The sequence below is a fragment of the Balaenoptera acutorostrata genome, chromosome 11, assembly GCF_949987535.1.
Source record: "Balaenoptera acutorostrata chromosome 11, mBalAcu1.1, whole genome shotgun sequence".
Classification (NCBI taxonomy): domain Eukaryota; kingdom Metazoa; phylum Chordata; class Mammalia; order Artiodactyla; family Balaenopteridae; genus Balaenoptera; species Balaenoptera acutorostrata.
In genome coordinates this window covers 100,646,182-100,665,514 of record NC_080074.1, presented here as the reverse complement: position 1 = coordinate 100,665,514, position 19,333 = coordinate 100,646,182, and the positions used below count along the sequence as shown (strand labels likewise).

The following is a 19,333-nucleotide window of genomic DNA, read 5'->3' as shown; positions in this document are numbered from 1 at the left end:
TGATGCGTCCTGGCCTGATGCGCTCTGCCTTGCAGGCTGCGCCATCTCCCGGTCCAGATCCTCCCCGTGCTCCTGCTGGGCCCAACCAGCTCCAGGGCAGAGTGGGAGGAGGGGCCGGCTCCTCGACGCCCTGGGTTGGGGGGCCTGCACAGGGCAGCCCCGCCTCTGAGGAGTGGGGCTTCCTGGGCTTTTCCTGAGGCCCCTTGGCTTCTGTGTGCTGGGAGGCTCCCCCATTGGTTGGTGCTCCCTTGGCCAGGGTTACTTCCTGGTCTCTGCCCGCAGCACCCATCCTCCCTCAGTTCCGTTGGCCGGAACGCCAGGTGGAGCTCCAGGTGGCTCCTCCCTTCCCCAGGGAAGGAGGCGGGGGAGAGGCAGGCGGCGCTGGACTCCGGCCTGGGGCTAGAGGGAGAAGCCAGCTGCTGTGGGCGGTCTGAGGCCAGCCCCTCCCCACCTGTCCCTTTTCCGGGTTTATTAAGTCCATGGGCTTGTCCCTGTGGTGTCTTGGCCCGGCGGGCAGCATCGAGAGGAAAGTGGCCGAGTTCTGAGTGTTCTTCCTCACCTTGGGCCACCGCACAGCTGCGCCCCGGGCTCAGCCCCGCCCCCTGTGGCCATCTGCCTGTGACTCCCTACCCCTCTCGGGAAATGCTGTCCCATGGGTAAGTCCCCTGCTCCACTTGGGTATCACGGTCTCCTGTCCATTTGGGAGGGAAGGGCAGTGTTCCTGCTCACTCCTGACAGGTGTGTGACCACGAGTGCGACCTGCCCCTGCCCCCTGCCCTGGGTCTGCTTCCCCGAAAGATGTCAGGAACTCCAGGCTCATTCGTAGCCCTCTGCACCACCACCCCCGCCCCCCCCCCCCCAGCACTTTCTCCCTGACAGATGCATATTTCTTCTCACCATTGCATTTCTCCCTTCACCCTCTGGTCCCCTGCTTCTGCCATCTGCTTAGGATCTGTCCCCCTGGGGAGCCCATGTCGTGTGAAACATTACACGTCTGAAAAGAAAATCTGAGAAAGCTCCCCTGTTCCCACTCAACTTCCCCGTATCCTTCATTCAGATTTCCTTCCGTTTCCCTTCACTCTGCATCAGTTCATTCAACAGATACCTGTTGAGCATCTATTATATGCCAGGTGCTTTTTAAGGTGCTGCCAATACTGTAGCAAACAAGAGAGACACGGTCCCTGCCCTCACAGAGCTTCACTCACTCCAGTGGAAGGTGACAGACTGCCCAAGGAACCCACTAAATAGGATAATTGCAGGTTCTCAGAAGTGTTACCCAGAAAATGAAACAGCTTCACGTGCTAGTAAGTGACTGGGGTGCCAGTGGCATCACTGGCTGGAGGGGGCAGGGAAGGCTTTCCTGAGGAGGTGATACAGGAGCTGTGACCTGGAGGAAGAGGAGGAGGAGCCAGGCTCCAGTACCCCTGGGCAGAGGGAACGGCCAGTGCAAAGGCCCTGCTGTGAGAACAAACTAAACGACAGTGCCTGCAGCAGAGTAGGCCAGTGGGGAGGGCCGGGACGGACCGGGCCTTGCTGGAGTTTGGATGCTACAGTGAGGACCTGCTTGGCGTGTTGGTGAGTTGATGGGTTGGTCACCCCCGAGTCCTGCAGGTTCTTGCTTCTCACACTGACATCTGCCCTGGGGTGTGCCCTGCCTCCCCCAGTGCACACCTTGTCTCCTTCAGCCCTGATGTCAAGGTTCTGATTGAGTTGTCTGGTCCCTGATCCCTTCCGCACTCCCACCGCGGTCGTTTTCCTACCAGGTGGTTGGCAAGGCCTCTCCTGGGACAGAATCCTTCCTTGGGTCCCCAGCCTGGCCCTGTGAGACCCTCTGCCATGGGTCCCAGCCTCTGAGAGCAGCTCAGCTCAGCCACAGTGCCCTGCTCCCACCCAGCGCTGCTCCAGTGGGTCCTGTGCCTGCCCCCCGGGTGCCTTTGCAGATCCTGCCTCTGCAGGAGGGCTGGCCCCTGTGGCCTCATCATGGGCTGTGCCAGTGCCCTGCCTCCTTCTCCAGCAGTGGTTGGTGTGGTGGGAAGGGCAGTGGCCTCACGTCAGACAGCCTTGGTTTGTTGCCTTCCCCTTACTAGCTTGTGACCTTGGGCAAGTTACTTCTCTGAGGCTTAGTTTTTGTTTCTAAAATTGGGCTAATGAGACCTACTAAATAATGTTGGCATGTGGATTAATAATGTCACATAAAAGCTGTTCGTGCCAAAAACTTACTTCATATTGGTCTTTTGTATCAGTATTTGGGAAATATTGTTAAGTCCATTTATCAGGTAGGGATACTGAGGCTCAGGGAACTTCAAGAACTTTCTAGATATTATTTCACCTTCTTTGCTCTTCCAGACTGCCTGTCTTTCTGCATCCCCCTTGATCTTCATCTCTACCTTTATTTCCTTGCTTTCCAAGTGAATAATTTTCTCTTCGGAATTAATAGGCCCTTACTTTTGTAACTCTGAGCTTCCTTGAGCCTGTTTTCCTCCCTTAAAAAAAAAATTCAGAAAAATAATTCCTACATCACAGGGATGTCTGAGGCCCAAATGGGATTGTGTGTGTGTGCAAGTGCTCTGTGAACTCCAGAGCACTTATGTCAAGGGAAGGGAGGTGCTTCTTATTTATTTTCCTGCCAGAGGACAGCAGAGACAGTACATCTCATCCTGGTGTCTGTCTGTCTTCTGGCTTGACTCCCTTCAGAGAAATTCCTGCTTCTTCCATGGTCAGGAGTTTCCGGGTTCCTAGTTAGTTTCTCTCCACCAAGTGGTGTAAGCTCCAGAAGGAGAGTGGCTTGTGGCCAGGGTGCAGGGAGTGTTTAGTGCCGAGCATGGACCTGCAGCTTCGTGTGTGGTCAGGATGTGGTGTCCACATGTGGGTGTTTGCACCCAACCAGGTACGTGCGTAGATGGACATGAATGGTGAGGTGCATGTAGTGGGACTGTGTGTGCATAAGTGGATGCTTGTGTGCTTGTTTGTGTGCGTGTGTGTGTATACTCATCTGTGTATGACAAGCAGGGTGTGCATGTATAGGACCGGACCTGGGCTTGTGACCATGTATGTGCATGGGTCCGGATGAGCTTGGTTATTGGACACACACTCTGTGCGAGGCATGGTGCTAAGTTTTGACCACTTGGAGGTAATCCAGACCGGCAGTGGACCCCTGTGGTGGAGATGCCGATGTCCACCTCCTTACTGCCCCCTGCTGTGGGGGTGACTTCATGGTCTTTCAGGGCAGCTGTCCAAGACTGGAGGTAGTCAGTGTTAGACCATGCAATAAACAGACCAAGCAAGGCTCCCAGGGCCCCAGAAAGAGGCGGAAAAAAGAAGCCCTTTTTGGGGTGGGGGGGAAATTGATGTTCAAAAAATGATGAAGTAGCCAACATAAGAAAATAGACTTTTGTTGGGCTTGAACACTTTGTTATTTATTTTCCTTATTTTTTGAGGCACAGCATACATCATGTGCATGAATATTGAACATCAAATTTATTCCATCCGTGTATACACCACCCAGATCGCGATGTAGAGCATTCCCAGTAGCCCAGAAGTGTCCCAGGAATTGTGAGCTCCCAGGCAGTTTACTTATTTTTATAAAGGTAATACATGCCCATGATATAACCTTCAAAAAGGTGGAAGGGAGAAGGAAAGGTCCCTCCCAGCCCTCTCCTCCAGCCACCTGGTCCCCTTCCCTAGGGAAGCCACTGACAGGAGTTTCTTGTGTCTGTTCCGTTGGGCTTATTTCCTCTTACTTTGGTTTGGGGATGTTTGTGATTGTATTTGGAATTACAGGGAGCATGACAAGCTGTTAGTGTTTAGGGCCTCTCCAGGTCAACCGGCCCTGAGAATAAGCCCTGGCAGGCCCTGGGCCCCCAGCCCCAGTCCCAGGAGACAGGCCTCTGGTCAGAGTCCTGAACTCCAGCGGATTCAGACCAGACCCCCTTGGCAAGAACCTACAGCTCAGGCATAGGGTGGACGCACCCATGGGGGCTGGTGGCTCCGCCCCCACCTGCTTCCCTAGGTCTGCTCCTTACCTGACTGCAGGGTTGGGGCTAGATGGACGGGCCAAAGCCTGAGGACAAGAAGCAGAGAAGGTGCAAGTTGCACAGGGCATAGGGGTCATTCTGTCTATCCCTCTGCCCCAGGGCACCTCTTCAGCTGTGTGTGTCAAGGGAGGGGAGGGCATCCCTCTGTAGGCATCTTCCTGGCCTTGGCAATTACGGAGTCTCCCCCTCCCACTGTGACCCTAATGGAAGAGTCTCCCAACCTCTGTTCTTTTTTTTAGCTTTTTATTTTTATTTTATTTTTAAAAATATTTATTTATTTATTTTTTGGCTGCGTCAGGATTTAGTTGGGGCGTGCGGGCTCTTCGCTTAAGTTGCGGTGTGTGTGCGGGCTTCTCTCTAGTTGTGGCACGTGTGGCATGTGGGATCTTAGTTCCCCAACCAGGGATTGAACTGGTGTCCCCTGCATTGCAAGATGGAGTCATTTTTTAAAAAATTTATTTTAATTTCTTTTATTTATTTGTTTTTGGCTGCATTGGGTCTTCGTTGCTGCACGCGGACTTTAGTTGCGGCGAGCGGGGGCTACTCTTTGTTGCGGTGCGCGGGCTTCTCATTGCGGTGTCTTCTCTTGTTGCAGAGCACGGGCTCTAGGTGTGTGGGCTCAGTAGTTGTGGCGCACGGGCTTAGTTGCTCCGCAGCATGCGGGATCTTCCCGGACCAGGGCTCGAACCAGTGTCCCCTGCATTGGCAGGTGGATTCTTAACCACTGTGCCACCAGGGAAGTCCCAGCTCTTTATTTTTTTATTGGAGTACAGTTCCAACCTCTGTTCTTTGAAGCCCTGAGACCTGGCATACAGTAGTTAAAATCACCGGCTTTGGAACCAGGCCGTCTGGTTTGCAGCCCGACACTGCCACTTACTGACTGTTTGACCCTGGGCGAACTCCCTACACTCCCCGAGCCCCAGGTTCCTTGTCTGGAAAATGGGGATAATGAAGGTACCTGCTTCACGGGGCTATGGTGATGACACATCAGATAAGGCATGTAAATATCATACAGTACAGTGCCTGGCATACAGACTCCACTAATGACAGTTGCCACCGTCACCATTATTAGTGGCTTGGACCAGGGAAGGCTGCGTGGAAGTGGCTGGGGGAGCGGGAGTAGATGACGCGTGGCTGGGCGGCTTCCCACGTACCGAGCATGGTCTGCGCCCAGAGTGCGCCAGGCGCACGTGTGTCCTTACTCGGGTGTCCCCCCACGTGTGGAGGGCCGCGCTCCCGAGGCCTTTGATGGCAGGCATATGGGAAGTGGGCCCCCCCCCACCTCGCCACTGCCACCCTGCGCAGCTTCTCCCCACTCTGCTCTAAAACGAGAAGTAGAGTGAGTTCCCCCAAGGGGTCGGCCGCGCCCCTTCCTGTCCCCGCCCTGCCGGCTGCCCCAGGCCAGTGGAGTGGCAGCCCCAGAACCAGGACCGCGGTGGTGAGGTGGCCTGGGCGCTGAGAGCCTCGCGAGGCTTAGCCCCGGCGATCTCCGCCTGCCCGGACTCAGCAGCACCGCCCTGTTGCCTGCACCCCCTTCCCCCCGGGCACCCCCAGGATGGTGAGGTAAGGGCCGGGGACCCTGGGTAGGCAGGAGGTGGGGTGCCCCAGGGCCCTCTCCTCACTGCCCTCCCGGCCTCCCAGGTGGTTTCACCGAGACCTCAGTGGGCTGGATGCCGAGACCCTGCTCAAGGGCCGAGGGGTCAACGGGAGCTTCCTGGCTCGGCCCAGTCGCAAGAACCAGGGCGACTTCTCCCTCTCCGTCAGGTGGGTGGCCCGAGGCTCTAGCGGGGGCCAGGACTCGGCCTCTCACTCTGGTTGCCCAGGCCCCAGCGCGTCCCGGCCCTGTGTGTGTCCACCCCGCCCGCCCCCGTGTGCGCTCCCTGCCCAGGACCCCCGCCCATCCCCCACCCCGCCCCCCCTCCGCTCTCGCATCCACCGGCCTCACCGCCGCCCGGTGCCCTGCAGGGTGGGGGATCAGGTGACCCACATTCGGATCCAGAACTCGGGGGATTTCTACGACCTGTATGGAGGGGAGAAGTTCGCGACGCTGACGGAGCTGGTGGAGTTCTACACGCAGCAGCAGGGCATCCTGCAGGACCGCGATGGTACCGTCATCCACCTCAAGTACCCGCTGAACTGCTCAGACCCCACCAGTGAGAGGTGAGGGGCTCCGCGCCCAGGCCCAGCCCACGGAGAGGTGGGCTGGCCTCCACCCCAAGTGCCCCTCCCCCCCCACCCCCGCTCCTTCTCAGGGCTCTGTGGGCCTCTTCCCTCCATGTGATCCTGGGGCCCCTTTCCATCAACCGCTGAGGAAGAGAAGGTCACCTCGCCCTTCTCCAGGGTCCCTGTCTGCCAGCAGCCCAGGCTCTGCTAGTGCCCGAGGGGCCACTCCTCGTGTCTGTGTTTCCCAGCAGTCTGGCTCTGTTGTTAGAAAGAACTTCTTCTTACCTGGAACAGAATCTGCCCTCCTGTAACTGTTCCCTCCCCAGCAGGGGTTAATACAGGGAGAGGCTGATGTTGAGGAAGAGCATAGGGACCAGCGTTTATGAGGACACTTGGTGCCTCATCTCAGCAACCCCGTGAGGACGGGTCTGCCCCCTTGGGCTGGGTGGAGCTGGACGAGTCCCTTGACCAGAACCCAGATCATTGAAAACTGTGTGATGGGTGTGTAAGGGGCCTAGTACCTGGGCACAGGGTAATGCTCCAGGCATCTTTTTGGCTCCATCTTTTTGGCTCCAAAGATGTGGTCCCCAGAACTGGGCTGGCTACTTCCCATGCAGTCTCCCCAGTGCACAGGTGGAGGGTGGTGGGACCCTAACACTCAGCAGGACACGGTTAGGGTCCTGGTCCGTGAGTCCATGGCTCATTTTATAGCTTCATCTCCGTGACAGCTCCTATTAAGGGGAAGGGCAGCTGAACAACTCTGGGTTTATTTTTCACACTCCTGGGGTCAAGTCAACTTGCCCTTGTCCTGTATTTGTGTATCGATTGTTGAAATGATTCTGAACTTTGATTTTGTCCGCTTTCAGTCTCTCTGACATGCGTGCCTCCCAATGTGCATTCATATTTTTTCCAAGTCAGTGACTGAAACTCAGCCCTGGATGAGGCTGAGGTAAAGGCCCCGGGGCCGACCCCTGGAGACCCCTTTCCCGTGAACTTGGAGCCACTGATCCGCTTCCTGTGAAGCTACCTCTTCCAGGAGGGAAGCCACACTGATGACCTTGCTGGTGGCTGCCCTTCCTTGGTGTCTGCCCCCTCTTGCCCCTTTTCCTGCACCCCACCTGCAACATTCATGGGGATTTTCCACCCAGACTCTCTTGAGCTCTTCATGTCCTGGCTTCCTCCTCATCTGGGCCAGGATCTGCCCTGCTGGCTGCTGCAGGAAGAGGGTGGAGCTGGAAGAGGGATGGAGCTGAGCAGACCCCCTGGGAGGGGCCTGAAGCCTGGGTTCCAACTGCGGCTGGGAGAAGTCGAGCAGCACCGAGGGAATCAAGACCAGGGCAGCTGACCCCAAGAGGCCCTTTTGGTTACCTGTGCCAGGAGGCCTGGGCTCACCCTTGACCCCGGGAGTGTGTGGAGGAGGCTCTTTCTCCAAACCTCAGCTTGTGTTCTCGCAGCTGCCCCACCCCCTCTGCGGGAATTTGCATCTGTCCCCTCACTGGCTAGCTCTCCCCTGTGGTCAGCCTGACATTTGCATGGAAACTTCCTCATCCTGGGGCCTGGGGGAAGCGGGTTAGCCCCCTCTCCATAGCCCTGGGGACCTGGCCTATCCCCGAGTGATGGGATGGGGTGGCCCAGGGGGTCCTGGACAGGGCAGGAGACTCTGGAAGTCTCTGAGCTGCAGTCTCCTTGGGGCAGGAGTGAGATGGGGCGGGACAGACTGGCCCCCTCCCTCCTTCTCCCCATTCCTGCGGTTGGAAAATGCCCCCCCTCCCCTGGTCCCTGGGCTGAGGAAACCTCACAACCTCACTTCTCACTCTCTCCCCAGAAGGAGTTTTGTGTTTTTTCCATCACGTGGTTTCCTGTGGGGCTGGGCATTGCGGGGCTACAGTTTCCTCCTGGGAAGGGGGTGTGCTTTGGGGAAAGATCCTAGTTCTGCTTTCTGCCCCTCTGAGCCCCTCTGAGCCCCTCTAACAGCTCCTTCAGTGACATCATCCCAGGCACCCCAGAGCCCCCAAACCACTCTTACCCAGCGGGGTTGTCTGCCTTCCCGGTCCCCCTGGGGAACTTCTCCCCATCATGCCTCCCTTGTGACTTCCGTCTCTCCCATCCCCAGCACTCTCTGTGGTTTGGCCTCTGCATTTGTTTCCCTAGCCCAGCCCTGCCTTTCATGGAGACCCTTCCTGGGTTTCTCCCCTCCAAATATTCTGGATATGGCCTGCCTGTCTGCCTTTGTCTTAAACTTTCAGAGGTGGGCCTGCTTAGAAGTCCTGAGGCTCGCCTCTTACCAGCAAGGGCCTTGGGCCAGTGTGCAATCACCCAGCCTCAGTTTCTTCATCTGCAGAATGGGTAGTATCTACCTCTCAGCATTTTTGTGATGGTGGTGGATTTGAAAGCATATAGCAGAGTGCCTGCACGTGGCAGGTGCCCGGTTTCCCTGCGCCCTCCGTGAATGTCTACCCAGCACCTGCCCCTGGCCTCGGTCTCACCTCCCCGGATGCTGTCTTCTCTAGGTGGTACCATGGCCACATGTCTGGAGGGCAGGCAGAGACACTGCTGCAGGCCAAGGGTGAGCCCTGGACTTTTCTCGTGCGTGAAAGTCTCAGCCAGCCTGGAGATTTTGTGCTGTCCGTGCTCAGCGACCAGCCCAAGGCTGGGCCGGGCTCCCCGCTCAGAGTCACCCATATCAAGGTCATGTGTGAGGTAAGGCATCTGGGTAGTGGGGCGGCATCCTGCTGGGGGTCCCATCTGTGCTCCAGCATTGCCCGTGGAGAGGGTCAGCCTGGGCTTCGGGTTGAGGCTGGGGTTCCAGGGAGGGAGACTCGGGTCCTGAGAGGTGGCCTGACTCGGCCCCCCTCAGGGTGGACGCTACACAGTGGGCGGTTCGGAGACCTTCGACAGCCTCACGGACCTGGTGGAGCATTTCAAGAGGACGGGGATTGAGGAGGCCTCGGGCGCCTTCGTCTACCTGCGGCAGGTGAGGGGTGGGCCTGGCTGCCTCCTTCCTTCCCCTGAGCTTCTGAGCTCTAGAAGCGGCTGACTTCTCGCCCTCCCTCGCCCCAGCCATACTACGCCACGAGGGTGAACGCAGCTGACATTGAGAACCGGGTTTTGGAACTGAACAAGAAGCAGGAGTCAGAGGACACAGCCAAGGCTGGCTTCTGGGAGGAGTTTGAGGTGCGTGATGGGACCAGCAGGACAAAGGGCCTGGGGTCCCAGGCAGACCCCGTCCCCTCTCCCCCCACCCCTTACTCTGATCTGCCCCACGTCCTCGCCACCCGTGGACGGCCCTTCTCCAGGGCCTGGGGCTCCATTTCCCCCTCTTGCCCCACAGAGTCTGCAGAAGCAGGAGGTGAAGAACTTGCACCAGCGGCTGGAAGGGCAGCGGCCAGAAAACAAGAGCAAGAACCGTTACAAGAACATCCTTCCGTGTGAGTGCCCGATCCCTGGGCAGCCTCCAGCCCTCCCCCAGCCATTCACCCAGGAAACTCCCCTTCTGCCAGCCGACCTCCCCCCAGCTCAGAGGGTCTCTTCCCCCAGCTCAAGGGGGGACCCCTCTCCACCCGCAGTAGAGCCTCCCCTCCTCCAGAAAGCCTCTGCTCCTCCCAGAGGGGCCTCCGGCACACCACCCCCACCCCCTTCTTCCTCTGAAACCTCCAGCCCCACCCCATACAGATCCCCCATCCCTGCCTGCCCGCAGGGCTCTGAGAGCTCGTGGCTTCTGGGCAAGAAAGGCCTGGAAACTCAGGAAGGGTCTGACCCACGCCTTTCTTGCTTCCTCTCTGCCCGCTCCCAGTCGACCACAGCCGAGTGGTCCTGCAGGGACGCGACAGTAACATCCCTGGGTCCGACTACATTAACGCCAACTACGTCAAGGTGGGTGTGCCCGCCGGTCATGGGGGAGGGGGGGCTGGGCCTTGGGGACCCCCGTTCGTGGGGGGGCTGGGTCCAAAGATGCACGGGCGAAGCCAGAGCTGTTGTGGCAGGGGTGCGAGGGGCTTACGGTCCTGCGTGTCTCTGCACCCGCGTCCAGAACCAGCTGCTAGGCCCCGATGAGAATGCTAAGACCTACATCGCCAGCCAGGGCTGCCTGGAGGCCACGGTCATCGACTTCTGGCAGATGGTGTGGCAGGAGAACACCCGTGTCATCGTCATGACCACCCGGGAGGTGGAGAAGGGCCGGGTAAGCCCCAGTAGTCGTCCACCACCATTAAGCCAAAGAGACTTGGGGCACCTCGGAGGGCAAAGGTCCTACCTTGTTGGGAAACTGAGGCACGAGGTCTGGGTACACGCTGACTCCCGGACCCCTGCTTGCCACCCTGGGCTCCCCTGACCACCAGACCCAGATTTCCAGTGGCCTCTTTACTTAAAGTGTCCCTCTGTCCCGCTGTGGGCAGCAGCCCTTCCTGTCCTCTTGGCCTCGTAATACTCTCTGGAGTCAGCCCCAAACCCTCACCCCACGGGCAAGCGACCTCCCTGCCTGCAGGCCGCCCCCTTCCCACTGCACCCTCTGCAGTGGAGTGGCCGTGACCCGTGCAGAGCACACACTGCACCAGGCGGCTCCCTCTGAGAACGCTGCCATGGCCCCCAGCTGCCTTCAGAACAGTCACCCTGCCGGGCCCGGCACTCAGGCCTGGTAGCTGCCCTCCAGCCCTCGCTGCCTCTGACCGGCCAGGCTCCCTAAGGCCTCCACGCCTCTGCATGAGCTCATTTCTGCTAGGGACTGGCTTCCTGGCTCTGCGCTCTCTCTGCCTGACAGACTCCTCGCTTGGTTTTTTTAAAATTTTCTTTCTTTCTTTCTTGTTGGCTGCGTTGGTTCTTCGTTGCTGCACGCGGGCTTTCTCTAGTTGCGGCGAGCGCGGGCTACTCTTCGTTGCGGTGCACGGGCTTCTCATTGCGGTGGCTTCTCTTTGTCGCGGAGCACAGGCTCTAGGCATGCGGGCTGCAGTAGTTGTGGCATGTGGACTCAGTAGTTGTGGCTCGAGGGCTCTAGAGCGCAGGCTCAGTAGTTGTGGTGCACGGGCTTAGTTGCTCCGTGGCCATGTGGGATCTTCCTGGACCAGGGCTCGAACCCGTGTTCCCTGCATTGGCAGGCGGATTCCTAACCACTGCGCCACCAGGGAAGCCCGACTCCTCGTTTTTTGAAGACCCAGCTCAAATGCTCCCTCCTCTGTGAAGCCGTCCCTGATTTCCTCTGTTCCGAGAGGGAGGATTAGTCTCTCCCTCCCCCCGGCTCCTCAGCGGCTCTGGTTCCCTGCTCACCTATCTCTCTATGAGCTCCTGCAGGCACAGGGGCATAGGCTGCCTCTTACTTGTGTCTGTAACTCCAGCCTGGTTTGCACAGCTTCAGGTTCAGTGCGTGTGCCAGCCAACGTGCACTGAATGACTTGTGAAGTGGCTGGTGAGGTCTCACCACCTGTAAGAGGCCGAGCCAGGCCCTATGTCTCTGACTCTTGGCCAGTTCATCTGTTCATCCATCAGATGCTGACGGGGCCAGCACCAGGGACTCAGGCCCTGCTTGAGGTGGGCACAGGCCTCAGTCCCCACCTTCACCCTCCCTTTTCAGAACAAATGTGTCCCATACTGGCCAGAGGTGGGCACTCAGCGCGTTTATGGACTCTACGCTGTAACCAACTGCGGGGAACACGACACAGCTGAGTACAAACTCCGCACCTTACAGGTCTCCCCGCTGGACAATGTGAGTGGCCCCTGCCCCCGCCCCATGCCCGGGGCCCTCCTCACACCTGTTCTCTTTGGTTGGGTTGAATGAGGCCATGCGTGGGAGCAGGGGCCACTGACTATGTCCTTGACCCAGGGGGACCTGGTTCGGGAGATCTGGCACTACCAGTACCTGAGCTGGCCTGACCACGGGGTCCCCAGCGAGCCTGGGGGTGTCCTCAGCTTCCTGGACCAGATCAACCAGCGGCAGGAAAGTCTGCCTCACCCAGGGCCCATCATCGTGCACTGCAGGTGAGAATAATAATAATGATGATATTAGCAATAATAATCAAAGTAGTAGCTGGCAAGTGAGTACTGCTAAGTGCCATGCGCACTTGTAAGCAATTTACATATTAACTCATTTAATGCCTCCCCTGGCCTCCACCTCTTCTGGGTTCCCTGATACTGTTTTTTGTTTTGTTTTGGCCATGCCACGTGGCATGTGGGATCTCAATTCCCCCACCAGGAATGGAACCCGCGCCCCCTGCATTGGGAGCGAGGAGTCTTAACCTCTGGACCTCCAGGGAAGTCCCTGGGTTCCCTGATGACTCCAGACCCATGGGTGGAACTTAAGCTTGAACCAAGCCCGTTGTTTGATCCTGCGCCTGGTGGGGCGGGCTTCCTCAGAGACTTCCCTGGATGTAGCATCTAGTCCAACCCTGCCACATACAGATGAGGAAGCAGGCCCAGCCTCCTGCCAGGTCACCGCTGGTCAGTGGGGGAGCCTGGAGCAGGGCTCACGGTAGACCCAGGTCCTGGTCACTCCTGTTTTCTCAGACGCGCCTACCCAGCCGGTGTTTCTGGTGTTTCTCCTTGGGGTTGGTGTAGCTCCCCATCCCTCCTCTTTTCCATCTGCAGCCCTGGGCGGCGGGCTGAGGCTTCTTCATTGCTGCAACCTACCTCTCCTTTCCTGCCAGTGCCCCCAACTCAGCCCTTGGGCTCATGCACCACTAGCTCCACTGGAGACCCTCATGTTCATGGTCAGGAGACCCCGTTCCTGCTCAGGTGGGAAGCTGAGGGGTCAGCAAGGAGGAGCAGGTGTCCCATCAGGCCTGAGGGGCAGCGTCCTGCAGACGGGCCTACTCAGCCGGCCTGGCCTGGAGGGATGGGAGGCAGCAGGCACAGGGTCCTGGACAGACGCCGCTGCTCAAAATTCCAGTTCCTCCACTCACTGGCTGTGCGATCTTGGGCAAAGGACTTCCCTTCTCTGACCCCCGGATTCCTTGTCCATAAAATCAGGGTCTCATAGGGTTGTTGTGAGTGTGAGACCCTCTCACTGTGTCTGGAATACAGTAAATGCCCAAGAATGGAGCTGTTAATGCTTGAATAGCTCACGTTAGGCAGGGAACGGGGAAATGGGAATCTGCTCTGTCCTCTTCCCTTCCAGCTCCCTCCACGTGACCCCGGGGCCGCGAGGGCTGGGGCTTCCTCCTTCTGCCCCACCAGCAACTGCGCGTCCTGGGGCAGGGCCGGGGGGCTGAGTCTGGAGGTGCCCCCCACGTGCTGCCTCAGGGACTCTGCCTCCAGGCTGTGCCTGCCCCCCCTTCTTGAAATCCCCATGGCCTTAATTTAGACGTTACAGGAAGGAAGTGGGTGAGGGGGTGTTATTTTTGACAATCTGGGTTTGAAATTAGACAGTGCACCTCAGGGCATTGGCCTGACTGGCCTAGCCGAGGGGGTGGGACTGGGCTCTGTGTGCGGTCCTGAGGCTCCTGGGGTCTGTTTGCCCAGGGGTGGCGGCAGAGGGTGGGGAGAAGGCAGACTTCCTGCTGCGACGCTCCCCCAAGTTTCCTGAGCCCAGTGGCTCCCGAGGCCTGCTGTCTTGGACGCTGCCCTTGCGCTGCCATCAGGATCTGAAGAAAACGGGAAATGGAGCCTTGCTGAAAGATGCTCCCGCGGCGAGGAGGGCAGCCTCGCTGGGGCCAAGGCTGTGGGAGAGGGCCGGGCAGGCCCAGAGCACCAGGGGAGCAGGCAGGATGTGGTCGGGGAACGGGGTCCCAGACCTCCTGGGGTGGGGGGCAGAGTGAGCGGTGGAGTGTGGTGCTGGGAAGAAGGAAAGTGATGCGTGTCTGGGGAGCAGCGTCTTAGCACTTGAGAGCCAGGTTCTGCCCCCAAATCCCTTGGCTGGAGTGATGAGCACCCGGTGCAGAGCTGGGCAGACTTCTACCCTGCCTACCCTCCCAGTGACCCTGCCTGGTTCCTGCATCTCACATCTCGCCGGTTCCCTAAGCCCCGCCCCTGCCGGTGCTGCGCTGACACCCCGCCCCCCGCCCCCCCTGCCCTGCCGCAGCTTCCCGGCTAGTGCAGGCTGGGTCTCTGATGGTGCCCCTTCTCTCCCCAGCGCCGGCATCGGCCGCACCGGCACCATCATCGTCATCGACATGCTTATGGAGAGCATCTCCACCAAGGGTGAGGGTGACCTGTGGGAGATGCGGGGGCAGGTGGGGGAGCGGCCCCCCGTGTCCACCACCTCTGCCCAGGGCCTGACGTCCAGCTGCCCTCCCTGCCAGGCCTGGACTGTGACATCGACATCCAGAAGACGATCCAGATGGTACGGTCCCAGCGCTCGGGCATGGTGCAGACGGAGGCGCAGTACAAGTTCATCTACGTGGCCATCGCCCAGTTCATCGAAACCACCAAGAAGAAGCTGGAGGTCATGCAGGTGCGGGCAGAGCATGGCCTGCTGGGGCCGAGGGAGGCGGGCAGTGGGCATTGTCCGGTGCTGCTGGGACCACCGGCCTCCCATCACACTTCTTCCCACAGTCCCAGAAGGGCCGGGAGTCAGAGTACGGGAACATTACCTACCCCCCAGCCATGAAGAATGCCCATGCCAAGGCCGCCCGCACCTCCTCCAAGTGAGTGGCCCCACCTCCCGCCTCCCAGCATCTGCCCCTTTCTCTTCCCCAGCCCGACCCGTCCTTTCCAGGGAGGTTCGGGTTCAAGTTCAAGCTTGGTTCTTACAACCTGTGTTCACAAGTGTCTCCCGAGTGCCCTCCACGTGGGGCCTGTGCTAGGCACTGATGTGTGAGGTGGAGCCTCCGCCCCCAGAGGAGCTTCTAGTCTAGTGTAAGGACACTGTCAGGACTGGTCTCCTCGCTCTCCTGGCCTCAGTTTGCTCACCTGTGAGATGGGGTGGCCCCGAGGGGCTGCTGGTGCTGGAGACCCCTGCCCTGTCTGCTGACTGCCTGCACCTGCCTGCCCCGCCTGCAGACACAAGGAGGACGTGTATGAGAACGTGCACAGTAGAAACAAGAAAGAGGAGAAGGTGAAGAAGCAGCGGTCAGCGGACAAGGAGAAGAGCAAGGGTTCCCTGAAGAGGAAGTGAGCTGGGCCTGTCCTGCGGCGGCCACGGTACGGGCCCCTCCCGGGCCTGCCCTCAGGGGCCCCCCAGGCCCCGTGCTCTCCCCGGGATGGGATGGATGGGGCAGCTGCGGCCTCACCCTGTCTTCCCAGCCCAACCAGACCTGTGTCTTGTCCCCCCTCCAGGTCCAACCCCCTCTTACCCCTTCCTTCCCTGTCTCTGCAGCCTCAGCTCCGTCCCTGCAGAGGCCTCCAGTGGAAGACCCAGAGCCTGAACCTCGGAGCCTGGCCCCCCATTCCATTGTAATTTAAATGGCCGTGTCCCCACCTCCCTCTCCCAGCCCCTGTATATAGCCCAGCAAGGCCCCTGGCAGGGCCAGGCCTTTCTCTTGTAAATAAAGCCTCTAGGTCACTGTGTGTGTGTGGGTCTCTAACTCTGTGTGCCTGGGCGGGAGGGGGAGGCGGGCAGGGAGTGCTACATGTGGACACAGAAAGCTGGGCCTTCACAGCCTGACACACGAGTGTGAGTGTGGGCTGGGTTCCTCCGCTATCTCGTCTCTTTAAAGTGGAGGATGGTCCCGCCAGGGTGGTTGTGAAGATCACTGAGATCAGGGATGGTGACATTCGTTCCACTCTCGCCATGTGTCAGGCGCTGTTGAAAAGACTAAAAGTGGTCATTGAACCGAGGTACCTGTATCATTCCTATTTTACAGTGGGAGAAACTGAGACACAGAGAGGTTAAATAACTTGCTCAAGGCCACAGGACTATTGAGCAGCGAAGCTAAGATTTTATTTTAACTCAGGCCTTCTGGCCCCAGAGCCTGCATTCCTGGAGACGCAGCCAGGGTCACCCCGAGGGGGACGCAACCACATTCTCCAGCCTGACTTCTACATCCAGGAGCTAGGAAGATCGATAACAACGGCCAGTTAACACAGGCCCAGGGCCAACCTCCCTCCCCCGGGCACCTGGTGTGCAAAGGGGCGCCACGTTCCTCCCTTTCTGGGGCTACTAAGAGCCCTTAGGCTGTTGGTCAGAGTTTCAGTTTTATTTTTGTTCGCTCTTCCTTCCCCTGGGTCCAGAGTGGACAACAGCGATGACTCCTTTGCGTTGAGGCTTCATGTTGCTTGATAACGCTAGTCTCCTGGGGAGTTGAGCCCGAGAGAGTCTGATTTGGGAAGGCCCGGCTTCCTGCTGCTGGGCCGGCTGAGGCTGGGTGGTCATTCACTCAGCATACACTTTGTTTATTGAGCGTCCCTGTGTCCCAGGCACTGGAGCAGTGCTGGGGCATGATGGTGAACCCGACAATTCCTGTCCTGGTGGGAAGGCAGACCCAGAAACAGTCCACAAACATAGAATAAGTACAGACAAGAATTAAGAAGGACGCCAACAAAGGTGGGGGGGCGGGTATGGAGCGAGAGGGCAGAGCTGGGATTGGGTGGCACAAGCTCAGCTCCCAGGAGCTGTCGCCCTCCAGGGGGTGCGTGGGTGGAGAATCACCTGTGGGCCTCAGGGCCCCTCTCCCAGCAACGCCCTTGCTATCCCAGCTTGAGCCACACAAAAGAAAGGCGGGTCCCATCCCCTCTCACCGCCCTCGGGCTGACTGCCCGCGGCTGGGACTTGGACTCTCCAGGGCTGTGAGGTGGGTCCAGGGGCAGCTCTGCCCAGCGGGGTGCCCGGTCCCTCTGGAAAGCAGAGCCAGGGCTGCAGGAGAGCAGCTCAGAACTTGAATCGGCCGGGTCAGTGCCGACGCTCCTGGCTAGCTTGGGACTCTTGGCAGGGGCGGGCACCCCAATACTAAGGGTGAGGACAGGGAGGCGCCCCGGGGGACCCGCCTGCCCTCCACAGGCCGGGATGTCCAGCACAGGTGGGCACCGGGCAGGGGCACAACCCAATCCCTGCTGAGCTGAGCCCTCTCTGCCCTCAGGTTCTCTGGCAGGGGCCTGGGGGAAGGGGCTAGCTGGGGGTGGGAGTGGCCGTGGGGCGAGGCCAAGGAGGAAGGCGAAGGGGGCGAAGACAACCCGTCCCTCTGTCCCTCCGACAACAGGCTCCCTGGTCTGGGCCCCGGGGCAGAGGAGGCAGGTACGAGAGGAGAGACCACGGCCCACGGCCGAGGGTCGGGGCCTGCTGGGGTGACCAGGCCTCAGAGGAGGCGCCTGCGGCTGGCGCTGGGAGGGAAGGGGTTAAGGCAGCGGGGGGTGCAGCCTATGGCTGGAGGACACACCTGTGCGCAGGGGCGGCGGGCGGGGCCCAGGTAGGAGCCTGCGCTGCCCGGCAGGAGAGAAGGAAGGAGGAAGAGTGGAGGCCAGGGCGGCTTCTAGGCCTTGAATCCCGAGCCTCAATTCCTCCTCCCCTCCGTGGCCCTCGCTCCCTGGGGGGCAGGCGGCCTGGTGACAGGTAAAGGCCGGCGGGAGAGGGGTCCTGGGGCGGAGCGAGGGACTGCCGGGGTCGGGGGGTGCTGAGGGCGGTGAGCTGGTGCCTGGGGGGCAGGGACAGGCTGCGGGGGGCGGGGAGGGGGCTCAGGGCGGGGAAGAGATGGGCGGGGGGCTTCCGAAGCCTTGACCCGGCGTCAGTGGATCAGCAACCCGGGGTGGGCCTGGTGGCGGCTGCCGGGCTCACCCGGAAGTGTCCCCGGGGACACGGGCGGTGGGGGAGGGGAGCCAGGGCTCCGCAGCTCCACCGGGCGCCTGGGCGAGGACTGCCGGCCCGGCCGGGTGGTGGGGTGGGGGCCCCCGTCTTACCCAGCAGTGTTTGGGTGCTGGTTGAGAGTCTCTAATACTGCCGGGTAATGATGGAGGCCCCTGCCCCTGTGCCAGCGACGTCCACCGCCCCAGGCCCCCAGCGCCCAGCTGGCTGCGACGCCCACTCCCGAACCTCCCCACAGCCCTGGAGGCCCCTTCTTCGTGAGCAGAGGGTGCTGAGAAAGAGGTGGCTCTCGGTTGGCTGTTGGCTGGTTGCCCACGGAAGGGACACAATGGCCCCAGTCCCTCCCCCAACCCAGTGTGATTTGTCATCTGGAGGATCCAGAACCCACAGCTTGACCCTGAGCTTGGGATTGGCTCGCAGACTTTCAATAGACCTCAGCTGGCCTGCGGCCAGGGCCCTTGGAGCGACTGGCCAGCTTCAGCCCGGACGCCTGTGGCCGGCTCTGGGTCCATCTTCCAGCACAGTGTTGGGTGGTCTAATGGTGAAGCTCCTAACACTGTCTGGTAAAGATGGCCCCCGGCCGGTGCCCTCGCCAATGACCTTCAGGGAGCCCTGAAGACCACGGAGGCCTCCAGACCAGCAACCTCTGACCTTTACCCCTGGGGATGGGGGGGGGGGGTAAGTCACTAGGAAAGGGAAACAATGGGAGGAGACAAAATGGCTGCCTCGGAGACACAGCGGGACTTGGAAACACGCTGGTTCCCTGGGCACCTCCATCCTCTTCCTGCCTCGGGAATGCGAAGGAAATAAAACGTGGATGGGACTTGGGCGGCCTCTGCTCATTCACCTCTCACCTCGGGCTTCCAGTTCCTCAGGGCTGGGGCGGCCACATCTGCTTTGTCTCCCCGTCCCTTTCATGACAGTCAACCTGCAGAGCAGGGGACAGTTAATCTACTTTCTTCAAAAACCGAAGCAGCTGAAGGTGAACCCAGGCCCTGTGCCCTCTAACCCCGCCACTAAGAATTCCAGGATTCCCGCCTACACTTTCGCCCCGGCACGGCTGGGGTGGCACGTGGGCACAGCCAGCGGCCTCGTTTCGTGGCCGCCCAACCCTCAGCGAGGGCGGCGCCGGGGAGGGAGGAGGCGCCTGTCCTGTTGGGGGCCCAGGGCTGTGGGAGTGAAGAGCCCACCTCCAGAGGTCGAGCCCCGATTGAGAGACGGAAGTGTGGGTAGCCTGCAGCAGGCAACGCGGCCCGCCAGCCGTCTGAACGCGTGCACCCCCTGATGAGCACCAGTGGTCTCCCCACAGCTGCGTGGAGCCCTGTTACCAAGGAAGCAGCTCCTGTCGGGGTCATCAGATTTTTGGTCTAGCTCAGCAAAGCCACAGCTGCTCCAGCCTTTAAAAAAGGAGATGTTGGTAAACAAAGGGGTGATGCGGTTTAGGAGGGTGGGGTGGGGAGTGCAGCTGGCCTCGGAC

At 59.8% G+C, this 19,333-nt stretch overlaps 1 protein-coding gene across 3 annotated transcripts; it reads left to right on the top strand.

The window, feature by feature from the left end:
* The first annotated feature begins 410 nt into the window (after nucleotides 1-410).
* Nucleotides 411-15,627, top strand: PTPN6 (protein tyrosine phosphatase non-receptor type 6). Of its 3 annotated transcripts, none has more exons than XM_007170129.3 (16): nucleotides 411-656; nucleotides 5,676-5,798; nucleotides 6,000-6,194; nucleotides 8,708-8,897; nucleotides 9,055-9,171; nucleotides 9,258-9,371; nucleotides 9,529-9,625; nucleotides 9,991-10,070; nucleotides 10,228-10,377; nucleotides 11,761-11,892; nucleotides 12,010-12,164; nucleotides 14,254-14,321; nucleotides 14,423-14,574; nucleotides 14,676-14,767; nucleotides 15,123-15,263; nucleotides 15,399-15,627. In XM_007170129.3, exons 1-15 carry the CDS (start codon nucleotides 643-645, stop codon nucleotides 15,235-15,237), a joined length of 1,794 nt encoding a protein of 597 aa, XP_007170191.1. In that variant the 5' UTR covers nucleotides 411-642; the 3' UTR covers nucleotides 15,238-15,263; nucleotides 15,399-15,627. The 3 variants fall into 3 exon arrangements, with proteins under 3 accessions (XP_007170191.1, XP_007170190.1, XP_007170192.1); XM_007170128.3 differs by having other exon boundaries at nucleotides 412-656; nucleotides 15,439-15,627; XM_007170130.2 differs by lacking the exon at nucleotides 411-656 and adding an exon at nucleotides 2,162-5,597 and having other exon boundaries at nucleotides 15,439-15,627.
* The last annotated feature ends 3,706 nt before the right edge of the window (nucleotides 15,628-19,333 follow it).